This window comes from Hipposideros armiger, unplaced genomic scaffold, assembly GCF_001890085.2.
Source record: "Hipposideros armiger isolate ML-2016 unplaced genomic scaffold, ASM189008v1 scaffold_62, whole genome shotgun sequence".
NCBI lineage: Eukaryota > Metazoa > Chordata > Mammalia > Chiroptera > Hipposideridae > Hipposideros > Hipposideros armiger.
The window spans coordinates 4,815,004-4,835,913 of record NW_017731412.1 but is presented as its reverse complement, the minus strand read 5'-3'; the positions used below and the strand labels follow the sequence as shown (position 1 = coordinate 4,835,913).

The following is a 20,910-nucleotide window of genomic DNA, read 5'->3' as shown; positions in this document are numbered from 1 at the left end:
GTGTGTGTGTGTGTGTGTGTGTGTGTGTGTGTGTGTTTGTGTGTGTGTGTGTGTGTGTGCGCGCCTGCAAAGCAGAGGGAGGACTCTGAGATCATTGTTTAGGTAGCTTGCTGCATAATGAGGTGAGGAGCAAACAGAAGGGTCTCCTCCTTCCTGATGGAGCTGGTTGTTCTCAAAGGGTGGGAGTCCAGGAGCGCTAGGGATTGCAGTCCCTGGGGACTTCAACATTCCAAAGTAGACCCATTCCCCTTTGGAAGCTTCTCTCCCCTACCCCATCTTCCACAATGAAAGAAGGTCTCTTTTCTCCTTTTCAAATTTGGGGTTCCATTTCATATTCCACTTGGCATAAAGGTAGCTTGAGTAACAGGTTTCTTTGGGGGAGCCGAATTGCCTCTTTGGCTGCTGTCCATGGTCCTGGGCCATGAGCGTCTCTGAGAACGCAACTCCTATTTTTTTCCTCTTTCATTGGGATGCTGGAGACTTCTTTTTCACGTCTTCCAGTGGTCTCGTTTTAAAATTCCTTTCTATGTTGAGGACAAATGGTGATTTAAACAATACTGTCACAGAACAATGGAGCTGTGACTTTGATTTCACAATTTACGTATCTGATCTCATGTACTCCTAGCTCTATTATATCGTTTCTGACAACGGCAAAATACCACTTCCCCTTGCTGGGAAATTGGGAGAATCCTCCGATCCTACACAAGTATCTTTTGGGGACACTGGTTTGCCATTATGAACTTTTTGAGTGTCCACCTGGCATTAGCTGCAGTGACCAGAACACGGGTTTTCTCCTATGTTGATACTAATTCCTCTTTGTAAGTCTCCCTGGACCAGTCAGAGGATCAGAAGCTTTGGGGGTAGGGGTGACAGGGGGCAGGCTAGATACCCTGACCTAGTCCCATGGGAGCTGACAGAAAGAGGAAGTTGATGTCACAGTGTCATTTTAAAGCTTACACAGAACGTTTATTTTTGAAATTTTAATCTGTTCTCTCAACACCTATTTACTGAGCACCTACGATGTGCCAGGTTGTAGAACCCCATCTGGGAAGACTTACTTATTCATTTGTTGGAGGGGCAGCCCTGCTTGGAACAAACAATGCTACATGTCCCTTCTCAGTCTGGTTCACAGTTTTTAACAGATTTGTCAGGTCATTGCTGTGACTCCAAGCCTTGCTGGCAGATTGTTCTATAGTATTTATATTTACCGAGCGCCACACGATCATGAAAGCAATTAAAGAGCCTACAATCTTAACTCATTTCCAGCGAACGAAGAGACTGGTTCTTGCCGCTTCACACAGTCGTGAGAGCTGTTTGTGGAGTGCTCACTGCTCCCGAGCACTGGGCTAGTGCTTTACACACGTCCCCCTCAGCTATTCCTCACCCCTACTCTGGAAGATAGTACTGCTATTATTCCCATTTTACAGGTGAGGAAGCTGAGGCTCAGAGGTTATGCAACGTAGCTTAGCCTAAGGCCACACAAGGAGTGAAGTGGCTGAGCCAAGATTTGGACTCAGGTCTGTGTGATCTCCCAAGCCCATGAGCTGACGGTCCTGTTAGGCTAGGTCCTTCCTGAGCTGGTCCCAAGGCATTGCTAGCTAGTTCAAGGGCAAGCCCTAGCCGGGGGCCCTTCAGGGAACAGGAAAGCCTGACGTAGGACGATTGTGTATTGTATTTGGGGACACTGCAGGGCGGGCTAGATGGTTTACTTGGGGCTTATGTATTTGTCCCCTGCCCTTTGTGTTCCTGATTTCTAGAAGGTCCCTGGGAGGAGCATCGATTTGCACACAGGGCCTGTGTGACTTACTTCCTAGGACATGGGAAGCTTTTCGTACCTCTTTCCTGTCCCCTCTCCCACCTGAACCCTCAAGTTCTCCCCAAGGTCTTTTGCACTATAAGCGCCCAGGAGCCTGTGTGTGTATGGGGTGGGGATGGTTGTGGGGTGTTTGGAACCTCGGTGAGGCCTCTGGCCCGGCTGGAGAGGCAATAAAGCTTGGGGACATTCCGTTCTGGGTTCTGACCTTGCTGGTTCATTTGCTCTTTTGTAAGAGGAATTTCATACCTTGGAGATGCTTTGTACATATTTGTAATGACTTTATTAAAAAACTGGTTGTGCGCTTCCAGCCAAAGACCTCTGTGTTTTCATTTCTTTGTGGAAGGTTGGGCCCTAAAGATGACAGGAGGCTCTAGCTGCCCACCCCAACCTTCCCTGGGGCTGAAGGCCACAAACTCACCTCCCTTCTTTCCCTTGTATTTCTGAGAAACGCCCCCAAAGGGAGGGTTGGCATAAATAGTTACCCTTGGACCGCGGTAACTTATCGAACAGTTCAAGGTCAGTGCACAAAGCCATCACTTAGGTACGTCATCAGGTAGACATGCTAATGAGCCTGCAGGTTGATGTCTCCAACTACAGGCAAATGGCCACTCGGGTAGGGTACTCTGGCCTGCATTTACCTGGTCTGAGATGTACCAAAAGACCAAGTTCTAGAATCTTCCTAAGAATAGTGGGTTGAGGACAGGTTGTTCTCCTAGAAAATAGATCCTGTCTTTGTTTTGGTGGGTCCTCCCCTCCCCCACTCAGTCCACGTGACTGAGAGCAGTTGACTCCCACCTCTGTCCCCACCTCCTGGGCTCAACACCTGACCCAGGCCTGGCCGGCGTTCCGTTTCCAAGGCTAACGTGACTGCTTTGGGGACAAACTAACGAGTCAGCCTCGGACTCCTGCTGGAGCTTTGGGGAAATAGAAGCTCTCTTTGCTGGGCTTGAGAAGATGGTGGAACATAAGGAGAAACTGCTGCAGGCCCATCTTACTACCACATGGGATCCGACTGCCTGAAAATCAAACCATCAGAGGAAAACAGAATCGAGGGCTGGAAAGCCACGAGTCTAATGTAATCACAGGAGCCCCTGAATCCAGCTGTACCTGAAGCCCATACTGTTACACGAACCAAATCAAGTCCTTCTCTCATTTAAGCCACCACTGAGTTGGTTTTCAAGTAATCGCAACCCCAAAGTTCTGCCTGATGACGTTTTTGTGATGGCTTCATACTAGTGCCCCGAGAATTGTCACCGAGGGCTGCTACAGTTGACCCTTGAACACCACGGGTTTGAACTGCACGGGCCCACTTCTATGCCTATATTTTCAGTAAGTACTGTAAATGTATTTTCTCTTCCTTAGGGTTTTCTTAACATTTTCTTTTCTCTACCTTACTTTATTGTTAGAATACGGTCTATAATACACATAACATACAAAATACGAGTTAATCAACTATTTATATTATTAGTAAGGCCAACAGTAGGCTATTTAGTAGTTAAGTTTTGGGGGAGTCAAAAGTTATATATGGATTTGTGACGGCACAGGGGGTTGGCACCCCTCACCCCCGTGTTGTTCAAGGGTCAACTGTAATTAACATGGAAAATATCCATCATGATCTGGCCCCTGGAAAACCCTTCTTACATCAGCCTATACATTCGGGTCCCACGATCTACAGTGAACCACCCACACCCAGATCCCTTCAGATCCCTTCTACCAGTTCTGTGTTTCATCCGGCACCTCATGTGCTCTGTGGCATAGGACACAGTCAGAGACTTGGGGCCTCCTCAATGGAGAGCCTGAGAGGTCCCCTCCACCCATCAACCCCATAGCCAAGGACTGACTGACAGTGTGGAGTACAAAAATCTCAGGGTGGGACAAACTCCGAGGTGTAACGGACACTCCAGAGCCCCCTGCGGTACCCAACTGAGCCGCCATTTCTCAGAAAGGCGCCCTCTTGTTTGGTCTCTTCTCCTTCCCCCGTTCCACTCATCCCTTGCTGGTTTCTCCGGGGAGCACTTCCTTAATAAATCACGTGCCACTCAAGGGGCTCTGCTTTGGGGAAAAGCCAACATCGGCTGTCCACCCAGGGCATAAAGTGCTCCTTTGCGTTTCTCCTAAACAGTTCCACCTGGCCTCAGGAGGCGACGGGAGACTCAAGACCACGGACATACGTTTCGTCGACAGATGATATTTATTGGCGGAATGGAACGTTGGGGGACGTTAAAAACACCAAAGGCGGCTCTGTCTGGCCCAGAGCAAAAAGTACTGAGAGATTCCAGGGCTCGCTTCACACTTCCTCTTTCCAGCCGGCGTCTGAGCCGCCTGGAGTTCTTCCAATGCCTCTCCCTCTCCACTTAGGAAGGTGATGAACCTGTTCCATCCAGGCTCAAAGCGTGCCTTTTGATTCCCTCGCATTTATTACGCTCAAGGCCTTTTACATTAAGAGGGCCATGGCCAAGGACTTCGTGGAACTTGAGTCAGTGAATCATAAAATATGAAGAGCAGGGTACTCCCATCTGATACTCGATTAATTCGGCTTACAACAAATGAGATTCAGCGCCAAGACAGGTGAGGGAGACTGGCATTGTTCTTTCTCCCCAATGGTGACTCTTGGCTGTTGGGACACTTGTGTTGGGGAACACACACACGGGCTGATGTTTGGAAAACCCTGCACTGGCCACTGTGCCTCCCTAGAGCAGAAGTGAAATCCTCCCATCCGAAAGAAAATCTCTGAACAGGACTTCTCCCCGGAGGGCAGGGGATAAATAAATAAAATCCTAAACTACATCATCCCACCTGGCCCAGAGTGTCTCCTACATGTGAAGCTGTCATGTCAGAGGCATGGCTTGTTCTTTGCAGAATGCCAGACTCTTTTTTTTCTTGGCGTGGCATGAGTGTAACTGACAAAAACCATGGGTGTATTCCCCAGTAGTCAACATTGTTAGTTGCCCTGGATCCAGGAGATAATACACTAGGTTTTCGTCACCCTGGAGGTGGCTACAGGGAGGTGAAGTGATTTCTTGAAGTCGTGCAGTTTAGCATCAGAATTCCAGGCCTGATTCCCAAGAGAACGCTGTATCTGCCCCTTCACACGCTGTCCCTCTAATAAGCCTTCTCCAGCTCCCAATGGCTCTCGCCTCTTTGATGGCATCTGCAGGCAGGGAGAGCTTTCTGATAAAAACCAGCTGCAGAAGCTCCTGTTGCTTGCCTTTGGTTCTTCTTCAAGGCGCGCATGTGTGTGTGCATGTGCGTGTGTGTGTGTGTGTGTGTGTGTGTGTGTGTGTAAGGGGGACAGAGCAGCCACGTCCACCAGGTCCTATTTCCCTCCGCTTCCCCTTCCGACTTGATTATCCAGGCAAGTGGGATTGTAACATCACGGCCATTGCCATAGTAACAGAGCTTGAAAGATGCCACGCTGCCCTGGAAGGGATGTCTTGCTGGGTACCAGAAGAGAGCCAGGGATGTCAGGGGAAAAAAAAAAAAAAAGGTCCTGACTTGATTGCACTGACGGGCACATGTCCTGAGTCTACTGGGGATGGGGTGTGGGCATATTCATACTGTCTGAGAGCAGGGTGGCAGCAAGATTCCCACCATTTCTTCTGGGGCTTTCTTGCTAATCCGCTCACAGCCACCCAGATTGCTTTCTCTGTAACGCCGCGCCAGCCTGTTGTGCTGAGGTTGACAATGAGAGAGGAGAGTTGGGAGAGGGGTAGGGCAGGCAAGATTCCCGGGGCTTCTATGTGATCACCTATGTCATCTTCTCCCAGATTTCAAAGCAGGGAGGGAGGCTGTTCCGTCGTGGAGATTGGTAGCTGTTACAGAGATTACAGAAACACTGAGGGCTTTTGTGCTCTCTGCCACCACTCTGGCTTGTGGACAAATCCATAACGTAGATCGTCCCTTTTGCTCTGAAGGCTACCGGGGAGAAGTGACGTTCAAAGGGGCTGTTGACAAGCCTGCGACTTCAGAGAGGGAGAGGACAAGAATAGGAGGAGGAGAGAAATACAGATGGGTGTGGAGACCCAGTGGTATCTGCCTTTGGGCCGAAGCTGGCCTTTTGGGGACCCACACACGACTGAGCAATCCCACCCAGCCCAGAGCTTGGGAAAATAGCCATTTTCGGGCCATGTCTTTCTGGGGGCCCAGCCACAGTTCGGTTTCAGGAGCTAGCATTCACCATTAACATTCTGAGTGCACCTGGGCCACCGTGGACATCAAAACCGCCTCTTGTGTTTTTTTAAAAAAAAAAAAACAAAAAAAAACACGTTTGCCAGGCCCCACGCCTGCAGTGTCTGAGCAGCGGGTCAGCACGGTGGTTAAGAGTGCGGGCTCTGAAGCCAGGCAGGCCTGGGCTGGAAACTCCACTCACCATTGCTAGCTGGGTGACCCTGGCATAGCTACCACACCGAGCTCTGTGCCTCCGTTTTCTCAGCTGGACCATGGAGGAAACAAGCCCCGAGCTGTTGTGAGGATCACAGGAGGTCACCCAGGCAGGACGCTCGATGCCATGCCATGCCTGGCTCACTCTAAATGTCCGATACACTAAGTTATTGTCGGTATAAGGTGGGGCCCGGCATTTGGGTTTGAAAAAGACTTCACAGTGATCCTAATCTGTAGACCTGGGCTATCTGGGGGGAGGCAGTGATCTCTAGGCCCTGCCCCAGGTGGCAGCATCCGATATTTTGGTCGCCTCCAATTAAAACAAGCTGCGACAGGTGGGGCCCTGACTATTCCCGGTTCCTTGACTTGGAGGTGGTAGGAGACCTACCTGGGAGGAGACCCAGTCTGAATTAGGAGGTTTCCTCTTTGGAGGGGAAGGATGCACACACCGGACCCCAGATCGAGAGGAAGGTGAAGGTGGGGAGGCCAGGGGCCTGGCTTTAGGGGAGCAGGTGGAGAAAGGCGGGAGGCGGGGAGGTCCATCTTACGGCCTGTTTTCCCAGAAGTCCGCAGAGCTGGACCCAACGACACTGGACCTCCGCCATCTCCCTGGGCGTGCCAGTGCTTTGGCCCTAATACACCTGGAAATGTGCAGAAGTGGCCCCGTCCTTCCAGCAGCGCAGGGTGTCCACGGCAACGGAGCGGCAGAGTGGGCAGGTGCGCTCGCGGTCCAGCCAGAGGCAGAGGCATTCCTCACAGAACACGTGCTGCGGGGACAGCAATGAGTGCCACCAGGGCTGCTTTAGCGAGCGTCCACCTTGGTCTCAGGAGCTGGGGATGCAGCAGTGAACCAAACTGACAATTCCTGCCTTCAGGGAGCTTGCACTGGAGTTGGGGGGACAACTGGCAAAATGAATCTCTAAAATGTAGAACGTGTCTGTTGCAAGTGCTAAGATGGAAAGCAGGGAAGAGGGGACAGGGCACGCTTGGGAGAGCTGCAACGTTAAAACAGGTGGGCCGGGAGGACGTCACTGAGATGTTGACATTTGGGTAAAACGTGAGGAGGGTCGGGAGTGAGTCCTGATGATATCTGGGAAAAGAGTGCTTCAGGCAGAGGGGGCAGTATGTGCAAAGGCCCTGAGGCAGGAGTGTGCCTGGTGTGCGGGAGGAACAGCAAGAAGAGTGTGGCTGAGCCTGGAGTGGTGCGTGAGATGGGGAGATGAGGCCAGAGAGTTGGCGGGGGTGGGGGGTTGCAGATTGCATAGGACCTTGTGGGCCACTGTGAGGGCTCTGGCTTTTATTCTGAGAGAAGTAGGGAGCCATGGCAGGGCTCTGAGCAGCAGAGTGGCTTGATATGATTTGCATTTGTAAAAGATCCCTCTGGCACCTGGGTTGAGAACAGACCACAGGGATCAGGAGAAATGCAGGGAGGCTGGAAACAACGGGGTCCACCACTTTCTGGCTATGACTTGGACAAGTGATTTAACCTCCCTGTGCCTCACGTTCCTCATCTGTAAAATGGGGATCATAGTACTCCCCTCATAGGAAGATTAACTAACGTTAAAAGCACTTAGACATGACAATCAAATGAAGTATGTAAGTCTTGATCGGATCCTGGATGGGGGGCAAAACCCTAGCTATGAGGGATATTTTTAAGACAACTGGAGAAATTTGAGTACTGGCATTTTATATCAATTTAACATTTCCTGGGTGTGATAGTGGGATTGTGGTTATGGGAGAGAATGCCCTTGTTCTTGGGAGATGTATGCGGAAATATTTAGGGATGAACAATCAAAATGTCAGCAGCTTATACGCAACAGGTTTAGCGGGGAAAATTCGCAAGAAAGGCAAATGTGGTAAAATGTTAACGGTTAGTGAATCTACACGAAGGACAAAAGGGTGTTCATTCTACTATCCTTCAACTTTTCTGTAGAGTTGCAATTTTTCAAAATAAAAACTGTGGGGACAGTGTTAATATAAAAATCTAGGCAATATTTTTAAAGTAAAAAATAAATAAGGAAAGAAGGCCATTAGAACAATGCCTGGCAAATAGTAAGTGCTCTATAAGTGTTGCTATTACACAGCAATAGTTTTTATTACATTCTGTCTGTCTCTTTTCTGTCTCTCTATGCCAAACCAGAAGCTTCTTGTAAACCCATTCCTAGCATGGTATGCAGTAGGTGCCTAATTGTGGATAGTGATCTCAAGGAGCTTCATGGTGCTATATGGGTATGTAACAGGGGGACCCGTTTTATTAGGGGGGCGGGCCTCCAGGAAGGCTTCCTGGAGGTGGGGACACTTGTGTTGAGGATTGAAAGATGTATAGGAGTTAAGTGGGTGAAGGGAAGGGGTGGAGACAGAGTATTTCAGGCTGAAGGGAAGAGCTGTGCAAAGCTGAGACGGGAAGGCATCTGAGGCACTCAAGGACAGCCACTGTGGCTACAGTGAGGTGGGTGGAGGGCAGCAGGGGAGAGAAGGTGAGCAGGCCTCATGGAACTCGAAGGCCATGCCCGGATCCTCACCATGGTCTGGAGGGCAGGACCCAGGGGTCAGCAGGCCCAGCAGCTGCCCATAAGGCCAGCGACTGTTGCTGTTGCATCCCCACTGCCCAGCCCCAAACCTGCACAGAGTCGGGGCTCTGTAAATGCAGCTGACAAATGAATGCCAGAGCAGATGGGAGCGCCTGGGGATACTAGGATGATTGAAGCCTGGTCCCTGCCCTCCAGGAGCTCACAGTCCCCTCGTCAGGGAATGAGGCAGGACACAATCTGGTGCTCAAGTGAGAGACTCAGGGAACAGAAGTCCACCCAGAGGCTTGCATGATCCCAGGCTGCCTCGAGCATCTGGAGAAAGGGCTGGGTCGCTACCAAGGGAGGGTAAGGAGGGGCGCTTCCGGGCTGGGAAGTGTGGGCTGGGGTGGGTTTCCGGTCGCTCAGTGGGGGATGCAGGCGATGCTGGGCTGTGAACAGTTCCCGGGCTGTGTCTCCTGGAGCATGCAGTTGGGTGAGGAGTCCCTGGGGTTGAATGGGTCACCCTCCTCTCACCCGAGTTCCATCCAGACTCCCTGGGTTTTGCTCAAGGAATTAGAGCAGGCTTTTTGAGTTACAACACAGACTATTCTCCTCTGTACAATACAGTTGCTATTTCCTCATCAAGATGTCTGCAAGGATGAAAACAGATAAGGGCTATCACAGAGCATCAAGTGTGAGGCCCCTGGAAGCACAAAGCCGACTGGAGTGCCCATTCTCTTGCTCCTTTTCCTTTACATCATCAACACTCAAAAAAAAACAAACTCAGAAGAGCCGGAAGGCAGTTTGTTTTCTAGTCATACTCTGATTCTTCTCTTTGGCAGGGAAGGCTTTAAGTTAAGCCAAGTTTCTGACTTTGTGTTCAGAATGCCTATGCTCTGACCCCCTATGGCCTGGCAGGAGGCACGCCATGACACTGTGGAGTGACTAATGGGGCAAGTGCGTTCTGTCCGAGTGGAATGGTATAACCCCTGGCCCTGTGCAGTGTCTGCCCTTCAATGGCCAACCTGCTTCTCAGGCCCTGGCTCGGGCTAAGGTGGAGATGGGGGCTGGGTGTGAGTGACACACTCATCTTAACTTGATGACCCTTTGAAGGAAAGACAGGATGTTCTTTTAGCCTAGTGGGCTCTTCATCTATCTGTCCTTCTGTTCATCTATCCACTGATCCATCCATCCATCCATCCATCCATCCATCCATCCATCCATCCATCCATCCAAGTATCCATCCATCTACCCATTGTTTCACCCACCCATCTACTCACCTATTCACCCACCCATCTGTCCATCCATTGACCATCTACCCAGTCACCCATACACTTATACCTCTATCTAGCCACCTTTGCACTCACTCACCCATGTCTCTACCTGGCCACTGTCCATCTCTATCCCATCCCATCCATCCATCCATCCCATTCCATCCATCCATCCACTCACTATTTACTGAGTCAACACTGTGACTCTGCTGCTAAACAAGATAGACCTGGTCACCACGTTCAAGTTGCTAATAATTTGGCAAAGAGGAGGCAGACCTTACACAACCAGTTGCCTAATTAACTATCTAGCTGGCAACTAGGATAAGAGCCATGAAGGAAAAACGCAGGGATCTATGAGGCAGTATAGCTGGAGCACCAACTAGTCTGGAGAAGCAGAGTCAAGGAAGCCTTTATTGAGGGAGAAACATTTCATTCATTCATTCATTCATTCATTCATTCATTCAATATATTTAGGAATTAACTATGCCCTTTCATCTGTGGAAGTCATCTCGGCCATTTCAGGCCCGGCTCACAGCAGCAGAGCAGGTCTGAGACGTGTGCTCTGCCTGGCCGTGTTTGGGGGCTTCGACCACCACTGGGTGTGGCCGTTGCTCCTAGCTCTCGGACAATGGTGTCACCCCCTCCCATGAATTCTAATCCAGCTCTGGGAAGACTGGTACCAGGAGAAGAATGGGGGAGAGACAAACAAACTAAGGCTTGGAGAGATGTGCCAGAAGGGAAGAAGGAAGACTTTCACCTTGACATCATGTTCAAATAATCGCTGCTACTGAGAAGGAAATACAGATGGCTCTGAAGCGTATGAAAAGATGCTCAACTGAGCTCATAATTAGGGAAATGCAAATTAAAACTGCACTGAGATAGCGTTTGTCACCTGTCAGGTTGGCAAAGCTCAAAAAAAGCTCGATAACGCGGCGTGTTGGTGAGGGAGAGGAGCAAGAGGTCGTGTCGCACTCCGCACTGGGAACGTAAACGGATACACTCTTTATGGAGGGCAATTTAGCAATATCTGTCAAAACTGTATACCCTCTGACCCAGTAATTCCACCACTAGGAATTTATCCTACCAAGAGCCTGCACATGTGTGAAATGGAAGGCGTGCCAACAAGAGCTAATATTTATGGAACCCTGACCACGTGCCGGGCGTAGTTCTAAATGCGTCGCTTGCATTAGCTCGCTCAGTGAACACGGTGGGCCCAGGTAGGTGCTATACGGCTCCCCATTTCTGACCTCTCGCGACAGCCACGTTTGTACTAACAAAAGATGGTAAGCTACTCAATGCCCACCGAGAGGAGGATGGTAAAACAAGTGTGGTCTATCCATGAAATGGGATGACAGGCACATGAAGAGCAATTTCTTAAGTCAGAGTTTCAAGTCAAAAAGGGAAGATGCAGAATGCAGCTTAGGTGGAATACGCAAGAACTTATGTCTTGAAAAAAGACGTTCGTGTGTGTGTGTGTGTGTGTGTGTGTGAATTCCATAAAGCATCTCTGGAAAGATATACAGGAAACTGGTAACAATGGTTGCCCGTGTGGGTGGGTATTTAGGGAACTGGAGAGCTGGGGACGGGTAGGAGGCCTGCCACCACTTTCCTTTTTATATCTTTAAAACACTTTTTAACATAAGTTTTTATTTGGGAATAATTTTAGGCTTACAGAAGTTGCAGTTAGTACCAAAAGTCTTCACGTACCCCTCTTCCAGCTTTTGTTACCCCTAATATTATCATCGTGCATTGCCGTGGTCCATTTGTCACACAGATACATTGCTATTGACTAAACTCCAGCCTTTCTTCGGATTTCATCAGACTAGTTTTCCTACTCATGTCCTTTCTCTGTTCCAGGACCCAGACCAGGTCCCACATTGCTTTTAGTCATCATGACGCCTCACTCATGAATTCCTTAGTCTGAATTTTGAGTCAGACAAATATAGTCTCAATTTTAAAATAAATAAAAGGAAAATAAAAGGAGAAACAAACCTCCTAAAATCCGCAAACAGCAAAAACAGAAAACATTTTGCGGATGCCAAAAAAGACCCCACCTCCTGCCTTCTTCTCACCCTTGGAAGGTGGTGCTGGTGGGTGATCCATATGCTCACCCATTCCTTCTCGTCTGCAGGCGAGGCCTCCTCCAAAAAGCCTTTCCAACCAGGAGCTCAGCGTGCTCTATCCTGGTCCCCTGGGAGGCTGCATGAATCTCTCTTACACAGCACTTATCACCGCCTGCCTTGTTTCATGGTTATTTATGTATGTGCCTGTCTCCCCAAGGAGCCCGCGGGCTTCCAGAGGAGGGGACAGGGTCTGTGAGCCCTCTGCCTTCCCTCCCTGGTGTCTGATAGGATGCTTGACTCATACACATTTGCTGAATTGACATCTCAGCCCCTGATGTCAGAAGGAGGAGGGATGCATTTAGGGAGCTATAATAGAAAGGACTGATCAGTACTTACCGCGATGGGTTGGCGACCCACAACAAATGATGAGGACAAATGGCAACAATAATAAGGACAATACTAATAATTATAATAACAAGTTTGATGGCTGAATAATTTAAATGTAGCTCTTTCCAGAGATGATCTCATATAAGAATAACGATAGCTCTATGAAGCAGGCATGATTGGGATACCCATTTTATATTTTTAAACCGAGGCTCAGGGAGATGGAGTGACCCACCCAGGGTCCAGAGTGCTGCTGGGATTCATACTCAGGATGAATCTGACACTATGGCATGCAGGGTTTTTTCATTTTCGACATTTTACCAATGAAACTGAGGCTCAGAGAGGTGAAGCAACCTGCCCAAGGCCACCCAGTGAGTAAGAGGCAGAGCTGAGATTTGAACCTGGGTCTGGCTGACTCTAGTCTTGCCCACACTGTTCTTAAAGACCCATCCCAGAGCCCAGAAGCCTGGTCAAGGGACCTGAGACTTTTGAATGGGGTGGGGCCTGCCGATCACCCAGCTTCAGTCTCTGATGGCCCCGCCCAGCCCTGCTCACCTGGCACATGAGGATCAAAGGCTCCCGGAACTCGGCCTGGCAGATGGCACAGATATCGCCGGCTTCTGTGCACTGCTGCCCAGTGGCCCGGACGCCATAATTCTGTTTGCAGGAAAGGAGAGAGACAAACACAGCTGTGGACCCTCGCTGGAGCAGTACCCTCAGAGGCATGGCGACATCTGTTTCCGGCTCCTGGCTCCTGGTTCCTGTGATTCTGGCCAGGACCACATGAACCAGACTCACCTGAGAGGTGCAGAGAAGCTTCAGGGCTTTCCTAACTGCGCCCACACGGCCACAGATGTCGAAGGACTGAAAGGAGAGAGGGGTGATGGTTGAAAAGTATCCAAGGCTCATACAGGTTCTCTCTCGCCACTCCAGAGCCCCCATGGGCCCCCTCATCTTTGCCTCTGAACTCTTCATTTCCATCAGTTTTGCTTGGCTTTGGTCTTCCTGCCTTACATCAACAGCATCCCAGGCTACCTGGGCCAGGATAGCAAATACAGGCATTTTCCCATTCCCAAGCCCAAGGCAGGCATTGCGAATCGAGCACAGCACTCTTCTTCTGAGGCCAGCCAGGGCCTGATAATCCTTCTCCATCTCAGGCTCCAGTCAGCCCTGACGAGTTGACCAGGATCAGCAGGCAAGATGGATTGCCTGGCTAGTCCTGCTAGGAGGAGGAAAGAGAAGAACACATGCATCCCCCCAGTATTCTCTAAAGCCAGAAACAGAGAAAGAAAGAGAAAAGAGGAGGGTGTACCTATTGTTAGGGTCGGGGGGGTGGGGTGCTGATTTGTACTAATGATGAAGAAAGAAGCATCCATACTGATCTGCAGAGTGGAGGGTGTGCAGTTTAAGAGGAACAGAAAACAAGCTTGGTGGCAGTGTCGTTCGTGGGCTAAGAGCTGCAGGCTTTGGAGGCAGGCTGACTGGGTTTGACGTGCGTGCTGTTCTCTCTGGCTGAGCGACACCGGGCAAGTTACTTCTCTCTGAGTCTCAGCTCCCTTGCCCATAAAATGGGAGTAGTAACAGTAGGTATCTTGAAGCGTTGTTGTGAAGAAGACTATGTGAAATGGTAAATCATATGGTGAGCTTTATGGGCAAGAAATTAGGGTGGATTTAACCATAAAAAAGAGTGAAGTACCAATACGTGCTACAATGTGGAGGGACCCTGGAAACATGACGCTAAGGCAAAGAAGCCAGACACACAAGGTCACGCATTGTATGATTCCATTTATATGAAATGTCCAGGACAGACAAATCCATAGAGACAGAAAGAAGGATAGTTGTTGCCAGGGGCTGGGGGTGGGAGGTTGGAGGAATGGGGAGTGACTGCTTAATGGATACAGGGTTTCTTTTCGGGGTGATGAACACGTCTTGAAAGTAGATAGAGGTGGTGGTGGCACTACGCTGTGAATCTGCTAAATGTCACGGAGTTTGGTGTTGTATGAATTTTACCTCAATTGAAAAAAAGAGAGATTAGAGTGCTATTCCAAGTTCCCCACTTGTTCCCCAGGCCCAGCCAGTACATGGGACCCTCGGGGCACCTCACCTTGCAGAGGCTGTAGAGGATCATGAGGACCCCTCCCAGAAAGTAGCTGTTGGAGGTGTCATCACCCATGATGTATTTATACCACAGCTGGATGGGGACAAGTGATCGGAACAGCTGGCTCAACTCCTCGATGACCAGATAGAACTTTCCCTGCAACCACACAGAAAGCATCAATTATTATTAGCAGTAAAGACCCAAAGGACCCAGTCGGGGGTGAGGGGTGGGAGGGGGGCGCAGCCCGGGCAGTAATGACATTCCAGGTCACAGGCAGGCCATTAATCAGCTTTGCAAAGCACTCANGGGGGAAGGGGGGAGGGGGCCCCACAGCTGACAGAGCTCTTAAGAACAAAACAGCTGGAACAGCGACCATCAGCTGAGGGGCAGGCTGGCTCAATCTTGGTCTTCTCCCTCTTGAGGATGCTGGGCATAGGGGAGAGCTTCATAACGGAATTCAGACCAGTGTGCCCAGGAGTGGTGCTGGGAAACAGAAGTGTAGAGGGGACTGGGAGTAGAAGGCAGGCTAGAAGAATGCAGGCCGGTAGGGAAAGAGGTAGAAACAGAGGAAAAAGAGAATGTGGGCAGAAGAGACGAGAGAAAGGACAGAGTTAGAGGCCAGAAGGAAAAGGGAACCCAGGAGTGAGAGACCAGGCAAATGAGGTCAGGGAGGAGGAGCAAAGCAGAAGAAAGACATCTTCTTATTATTAAGCACTCGCTATGGCCAGGAATTGCACATCAAATGCTCCCCTAGTGGGGCACTTGTGATCTATTCCCATTTCTCAGATGAGAAAGCTCAACAGAGTCAAGGGAGGGGGGAATTGAGTGTGGGAGACTAAGCTAGTGAAAGAATTACAAGATGGAAAAGAACAGGGCCAGCTGGGTGGCTCAGTTGGTTAAGAGCGCAAGCTCTGAGCAACAGGGTTGCCGGTTCGATTCCCACATGGGCCAGTGAGCTGCACCCAAGCTGTGCCTGCGCTGAGCTGCCAACGGGTGGCCGGATGGCTCAGTTGGTTAGAGCGCATGCTCTTAACAATTAGGTTGCCGGTTGGACTCTTGTGTGGAATGGCACCCTCCACAACTAGATTGAAAGCGGCAACTGGACTTGGAGCTGAGCTTGCGCCCTCCACAACTAAGATTGAAGGACAACAACTTGACTTGGAGCTGATGGGTCCTGGAAAAACACAATGTTCCCCTTCCGCAATTCCCCAACACTGTTCCCTTCCCCAATTCCCCGATAAAATATTTAAAAAAAAAAAAAAGGATGGAAAAGAACAGAAACTAGCAGAAAAAGAGAACTAGGGGCTGGCTCGCAGTTTGGTGGTGAAAGTTTCTCTGTGAAACACATTACCTGCCTGCTGCCCCCACACTCTGATAACCCTACGTTATGGACACTATTAGGCCCTCCAGTCAACAGGCAAGGAAAGAGGCTTGCAGAGGCCAGGCAGGTCGTCCAGGTTTGTGGACAGAGGTAGAGCCAGGATTTCAATCCGGTCTGACTTCCCATCTCCTGCTTTGAGCCATCATGAGGAACAGAAACAAGGAGACTCCAGGAGATCAAGTGAGATGTAAGGAAAGAGAAGAAAAGATACAAGGTGTGTGTGGTGGGAGAAAACTGAAGAGGGATGAGAAAATTCAGAATGGGTCCGGTTGGCAGGAGTACTGACCAGAAAGGTGAATGAAGGAGACTTCTGGGTACTTGCAATGTTCTCTATCTGTGCTGCCCAATACAGTAACCCCTTGTCATGTGGCTATTAAGCACTTGAAATATGGCTGAATCTGAATTGAGATATACTGAAAGTACAAAATATACAGGGAATTTCAGTCTTAGAAAAAACAAAAAGGTAAAGTATCTCATTAAAATTTTTTTATATTGATTTCATGTTGAAATGATTAATACTTTGGACATACTGGGATAAAGAAAATATATTATTAGATTAATGTCACCTGTTCCTTTTTACTTGTTTAATGTGGCTACTAGAACATTTTAAATTGCCTATGTATGTGGCTTGCATTATATTTCTATTGGAGAGCGCTAATATCTAGAAACATATGGACATACATATGTAAAAACTCATGGAGCTTTGTATACTTATAATTAGAGCACTGTACAGTACGTAATTTATATCTCAAAATAAAAAACAGAAAAAAAGAGAAGAGCGAGCCAGGAAGAAGANCTCAACAAATTCTATTTCCCTTCCTCCCTTTGCCCTTGGACAAGTCCCTCAAGCTTTCTGTGGCCTGTGTTATATTGGGTCGTCAGAAGTCATGATGCATTTTTGCATAGAAAACATAAAAAAAATACGTCATGACTTTTCCGACAACCCAATAAAATGAAGATGAAAATGGCCCCAGCCTGTTGTGTCTAATCAAGTTAAACATACACCTACTTATGATCCAGCAATTCCACTCCTCGGTGTGTGCCCAAGAGAAATGAAAACATACGTCCACTTGTACGCTAATGGTCGCAGCAGCTTTATTCATACATAATCTTCCTAAACTGGAAACAGCCCAAAAGTCCACCCGTGGAGGAGTGGATAAACAAATTGTGGCATATTTATACAATAGGACACTACTTGGCAATAAAAATGAACAAATAGCTGATCTACTCAACAATGTGGATGAAACTCACAGACATTACATCAAAGGAGACAGCTATAAAAGAGTATACATTGTATAATTCTGATGTTTATGAAGTCCAAGGATAGGTAACACTAACGTGTAGTGATAGAAATCAGATCAGTGGTTGCCTGAGGTGTGGGGGGAGGGCTGACTGCAGGGGGGCGTCAAAGAATTTTGGGGAGTGATGGAAATATTTTATCTTGTGATTGGGATGGTGGTTACATGGGTGTATATATTTGCCAAAATTCATTTAACATACGCTTCAAATCTCTGCATTTTGTTGTTTTGTTTTGTGTTTTAATTGGGGAACAGTGTGTTTTTCCAAGACCCATGAGCTCTAAAGTAGTTGTTTCAATCTAGTTGTGGAGGGTGCAGCTCAGTGGCCCATGTAGGGATTGAACTGGCAACCTTGGTGTTATGAGCACTGCACTCTAACCATCTGAGCTAACCAGCCGCCCCCATTTTATTGTATTTTTAAATTATACCTCAATAAAACTGATGGAAGCCAATGAACAAAGAAACATTGAAACAAATAGCCCTGTCCCCGGCATGCATAGCCTTAAAATGTAAATAATCTTTGCTCCAGCAATTCCACTTGTAGGAACTTATCCTAATAAAATAATCAGGGGTGTGTGCTAAGATGTGCCCATAGGAATGGTCAGTGCCGCATTCTTTGTAACAGCACAAACAAAAACAAGTAACAAACCAAACATACAAAGAGAGGGTCTGATTATCGTAGAGATCTATGATGGAAAGCCATACAGCCATTCGAACATTATCCTGAAAAATAGGTACTTCACAGGAAAGAAACCCAGGACACATACCCACAATCAAGGTTAACATCCCTGATAGGATGCACTGAGAAGAATACAGTATCATCTCTGTGGTATTCTGGTCAAAAACTCATAATCCCAATTGAATCAGGAGAAAACAAGAGACAAAGCTCAAATCACTGTCTACAAAGTAACTGTCCAGCACTCTTCGGAAGTGTCAAGGTCACAAGAGACAAAGAAAAGACCAACGAATTGTCAGATCGTAGATTAAGAAACATGACATATAAATGCAATGTGGGATTTTGGATTCGATCCTGGGGTAGGAAAAATAAGTGAGTGGGGCAGTTGGCAAAATCTGAGCACGGTCTATAGTTTAGTACTGATATGGGTGCAGGCTTCCTGGCTTCGCTACCTGCACCATAGTTCAATCAGATAGTAACATTAGGGGAGGCTGGGTGAAGGGTATATGGGACCTTGCACTCTTTTTACAACTTTCCTTTAAGTCTAAAATTATGTCAAAATAAAAAGTTAAAAAAGAAATTATCCTGGTGATGGATATCTATTGACTCAGGGAAAGGCTCATGACTCTAGTGCCAAGTGGAAAAGGTACAGAAGGCAGAAAACACTCCTTTTCTTTGTGTTTTTCTGCCTTTTCTAATTTGTTTGTACTGATCATGTGATACGTTTAAATTACAGGGGGAGAAAAGGTTATAAAAACATGCTACGCATCCATCAAATGGATGATGTATGTGGAAAGTGGATACAGAGATTTTAGAGCCACCCAGTTATATTCCATCTTGATGGGCTGGACACAGGCCCCTTGGAAGGGGACCCCTTGAAGCAGATGTGCCCACTTCTGGTAAGGACCAAGGAAGGGCATCCAGTCGACCTCTCATCCCACTGCCTGATCTCTGTAACTGTTTGGCTGCCTCCTCATTGTGAGGTCATTGCTTCCCAAGGGGCCATCTTCCCCACTCTGGACTCCCAGCAGTCCCTGATACCTGGAAATATTCCCCTGGAGGGAAATACTGGTTTCCTTCTGCTGCCTGTGGGAAGGTGGCGGTGACTGGGGAGCACAGATGCGGGGGATGGCCACCATGTTTGTTTTACATGCCAATGGTGTGATGGATGCTGGAGCAATGGTGCAAGCAGCTCAGTGGATGGCTAGGGCTGCTGAACTCTGTCCATGTCCTGACAGCAGGCCCCAAGCTCTGCAGAATACCTATGCTGTGAGCTCTGTTTTTCTGAACCACCCAACCTCAGCTGCCCCATGCTTCCCTCGCTGCTCTCAACTGCTCCCAACCACTGCAAGTTCCATCTCATTCTGGACCAACAGCCCAATCTCTCCCAGCTTCCAACTTTAACTTGCTCCTCCTTGAACCTCCGAAGTGTACCTCCAAAGAACTCTTTTCCTGTCTTCCTTTCTTCTTAACATCCGTCCATCCATCCATCAATCCATCTATGCATGCATGCATCCATCTATGCATGCATCCATCTATGCACCCATCCATTCATCCACCCAACTATACATCCATCCACCCATCCATGCATGCATGCATCCATGAATCCATGCATCCATCCGTCTTTCTTTCCTTCCCTTCTTTTTCCCTCCCACTCATTGATGGCCCCTCTTTCCTCTTCCTCCCCCCTTTACTTCCAAAACCGATGATGGGAACTCCAACACATCCCAGAATTTCAGAGCAGGCTCAAGTACCAGCTTCGCAGCCCTTCTTTCAGTTGCTTCACTATATCGACCAAGCTCTTCCTCTGCAGACGGAATACTGGTCCCCTACTCTTTGCCGAGCAAACATTTTGGGTCTCAGCTAATTGTTAACTTCTATGTTAGGAGCCTCCCCAACTCCTTAATTAAATTAGGTGTTTCTGTTACACCCTCTAAATCAATCCTTCAGAGCACTTCTCACAATATTTAAAACATTATTTTGGTATCTGTCTGTCCCACTGGACGGGGAGCCCCGTAAGCGTAAAGGTAATTTAGCTCCTGGTCCTCTCCCCAGCATATAGCACATTGTAGGGGCTCATTTAATAACTGGGGACCACTGAAGCTAATGATTCCACCCTCATTACTCACATCAACTTCCTCGAGTTTGCTGATGAAGAAAAAGAGTTGGAACATGAAAGAGAAAACGTCTCTTTCTAAGCAAGCACCAATGTCACAGAAAATGAAATAAAGGGGGTGAGTGCCTGTATGGCGCCACGCTAAAGGTAGCAATTAGCTGCCAGGGGGCGGGCCACTTGGAGAAGGAGATAAAACCACCGGGGAAAACTGGGCATATCCCAGTGAAGCCATCTCTCTCTAATTAAGCAGTTTTATAATTCCAGGTTTCTTAAGCATGTTATTTCTGACGACCACCAAATGGAATGTGTGGTTTCTCCGGGGTGTCAGAGAACAAGGAAAGCGATCAGATTATGAGCCGTCTGGCCTCCCTGCCACCCGTGAAGGCAGAGCGGCAGCAATTGCTACAAGATTGGGGTACTGAGAGTTCTCTACTGAGATTCTGATCCAGGGGGCGGGAAGGCAGATTCTATTCTGACTTCCTTACTGCTAGGATGGGAGGTGGGGCAAACGGGAAATGGGAAACAAGCAAATAACAGAGGGCTGACTCTGGAAGGGGGTGAGGAATGAAGGAGAGTGGGATGCCGAGGAGCAGAAGAAATGAACAGAGGAGGATTTCTGAGAATGCACCTGCATGAGAAAGATGATTTGAAGTATTATGGGGGTACAGAGGAAGGGAGGGGAGGCACAATCAGATAGTTGTTAGCAGCGTAAATGTATAAAGCATGGATAGACAGAGATAAAATACTTTTCTGCATCAAGAATAATAATGGGGGCCGGCTGAGTGGCGCGTTGGTTAAGAGCTGGCTTGGGACGCCAGAGGGCCCCAGTTTGGATCCCACATATGAGGGCCAGTGACACTGCCCTCCACAGCTAAGATGCTGAACAACAGCTCAACCTGGAGCTGGGCTGCCATGAG

General features: G+C 48.5%; 1 protein-coding gene across 2 annotated transcripts in view; it reads right to left on the bottom strand.

Moving 5' to 3' along the window:
- Window positions 1–4,368: 4,368 nt before the first annotated feature.
- Window positions 4,369–20,910, bottom strand: part of RNFT2 (ring finger protein, transmembrane 2) — a 72,857-nt gene continuing 56,315 nt past the window's right edge. Inside the window, exons 7-11 of one of the 2 annotated variants that reach the window (XR_002123913.1) lie at window positions 14,529–14,678; window positions 13,223–13,288; window positions 12,980–13,081; window positions 6,745–6,963; window positions 4,369–5,778 (exon numbers count right to left, since the gene is read on the bottom strand). Coding sequence is in view for 1 of the 2 variants with exons in the window: in XM_019641665.1 (XP_019497210.1) it covers window positions 6,829–6,963; window positions 12,980–13,081; window positions 13,223–13,288; window positions 14,529–14,678 (453 nt within the window). In the remaining variant the exon portion in view is untranslated. Of the gene's footprint in view, window positions 6,964–12,979; window positions 13,082–13,222; window positions 13,289–14,528; window positions 14,679–20,910 lie in introns of both variants that reach the window. The other variant, XM_019641665.1, reaches the window with a different exon arrangement.